General features: G+C 35.1%; 1 protein-coding gene across 1 annotated transcript in view; it reads left to right on the top strand.

The window, feature by feature from the left end:
* NEK2 (NIMA-related kinase 2) overlaps positions 1-1,196 on the top strand; it is a 7,693-nt gene extending 6,497 nt beyond the window's left edge. The window contains exon 8 of the mRNA XM_010077356.1: positions 913-1,196. Within this exon, the coding sequence (XP_010075658.1) occupies positions 913-1,139 (227 nt within the window). The 3' untranslated portion in view covers positions 1,140-1,196. The remainder of the gene's footprint in view (positions 1-912) is intronic.
* The last annotated feature ends 1,014 nt before the right edge of the window (positions 1,197-2,210 follow it).

The raw sequence follows: 2,210 nt of genomic DNA, 5'->3' as shown, positions 1-2,210 counted from the left end.
GATTTAATGTTAAAACAGATGTAGTTTACCAAGATGAAACTACAAAATGCTGAAATGTTCACTAGCCTCTTCAGTTTGGTCCTTCTCACTCTTTTGTACTTATTGTATCCTTGCTCTAGCCTAATGAATTGAAAATTAAGGCTTCAGCAGCATTAAGTTTACAATAGTTAGACCTTTAATTAAAAAAAAAGTAATCACACCTTAAGTTGAGCCTCATGAAGTTGGCTCTTATGAGAGACAATTCAGCTGTTTTAATAGCTTTTGATGGAAGTTTATGTACCCTAAATCATTAAAAATAAAACAAACCAACTGCCTTTTGATTGTGGCAGTTCTGTACAGCTAAAGCATAGCTATACTATGAAAATTCCTGTTCTGGAGGCTGCAATGAAAGTAACTTGCTAATTTTTAATGCACCTAAGCTCGTTATTCAGGTCAGAGCCCTAGTTTACCCCATTGATTTAATACAAGGATAGACTTGGAAAAATGTGGGTAGCGTAGAAAGACCCTAGGACAGGTTGGGTCTGCCCCTGCTATGAGGAAATACAAGGTTTTTTGATAGCTGAGAGCCTGGTTCTCTGTTTCCCTTTGGAACTGGATTATGTTACTGTTCAATTTCTGTCCTTCAGAGGAAACTCTGCGTGTTTTCTCCTTATCTGCCATTTTCTTAGGCGTTGAGGTATGCACCCTAGAAACTACAGTGGTATATATCACTTTGCCACAATCATTTAAAAGCTTATTTTCAATTTTTCCTCCAAAAATTGAAAAGAATTGTTGCTATGAACTGAAATGCATTTCATTAGATCACTTAAAGTCATAGGTAGATAATGAAACAGGTAACAGGGTTAAGATGTAAGCTAAGCAATAAATGCTGGAAGATGCACTAATTGAGTACTTATTTTTTGATTTCTTAAGATAATGCGCTCCTGCTCCCTCTTTCCACAACCAAGAAGAAAGTACACTTTGATGGAAGTGAAGAGAAAGCTGTGCCTCCTGTTGATGTGGAAAACTATCCTCTTTCCAAAGGGAAACGCTTGGATCTCAAAAAACGTCTACATGCTGCAAATCTACGGGCTCAAGCACTGTCTGAACTGGAAAAAAACTATCAACTGAAGAGCAGACAAATCTTGGGCATGCGCTGAAACTGTAAGATAGATGTACAGTATTTAACTTTTTAGAGTTGATTAAATGTATAGGAAAAACTTGTGTCTCCTACTCTTGATCTGGAACATACTGCAAATTTATTTTAACAGTTGTTTTACAAACCCTTAGTCTATGATAGGTAGTTCATGATAAGGGCATAAGAGATTATATTATGAAAACAGGTAGTTTTGATAGCAAAGCAAACAAACTGAATGAAGTGTATTATTAAATAAAAAAATATTTTGGTCATCCTTCTGTTTACCATACATTACTCTTCTGAAAATATAAAGAATGAATATTGTAAAACATTTTTTTTTATATCTTGTGTGAAAAACTTTTCAGATGAAAATTGTACAGAGATTCACAATCTGTAAATTAAAATGATGCTGTATGTAATGTACAGTACTTGCTAAAGGAAGTTTTGATACTTTGTATATGTGGAAAAACAGTTGCTTTTTGTCTGCTCTTGTAAATATTTAACTCTCAAAAGAGCAAAAAGAGATTTTATGCTACCTCTTCCTACTAACTCGGTGATCTATAAAAGCAGGCTACTTTTAGTGTAATGTCTTTGACTAATACCAGCTTAGCATAATTGATGAGTTTATACTCCTTTCTGCCTGGGCAGCTGAACGGCTTGTCTGTCAGCTCCTGAAAGGCCTGCTTCAGGGTATAGCATTTGAAATAACACCTTCTTTGGTTTGCCTTGAAACTGTGTTATAAACTGATCACCTGAAACCACTGTCCTGGATGGCACACCATCCAGTGTATTACCACCTGTGTTTTGGGGAGGGGCAATTGTACTTTGAATAGCAAATCCTTATTTGCTTTAATTCTGTAAGGTTTCTCCATCTTTCCCTTCAAAATTCTTTGTCAGAGTACGAGTTGCTTACTAAAGGTGGTCTAGGTTTCATGACTAACTCAGACTCATGAATTTAAAAAAAAATTCTCTGGAACTGTAATGTCGGACATTAATTTTATATAAAGATTTTTTTAACTTTAGGTTGAAATGCCATAAAACATCCATTCTTAGAAAACAGTTAATTTTCAAAATGTGTTTCCTTATTGGGTCA

This window comes from Pterocles gutturalis, unplaced genomic scaffold, assembly GCF_000699245.1.
Source record: "Pterocles gutturalis isolate BGI_N339 unplaced genomic scaffold, ASM69924v1 scaffold37543, whole genome shotgun sequence".
Classification (NCBI taxonomy): Eukaryota; Metazoa; Chordata; class Aves; order Pterocliformes; family Pteroclidae; genus Pterocles; species Pterocles gutturalis.
This window is presented reverse-complemented; position numbering and strand designations above follow the sequence as displayed.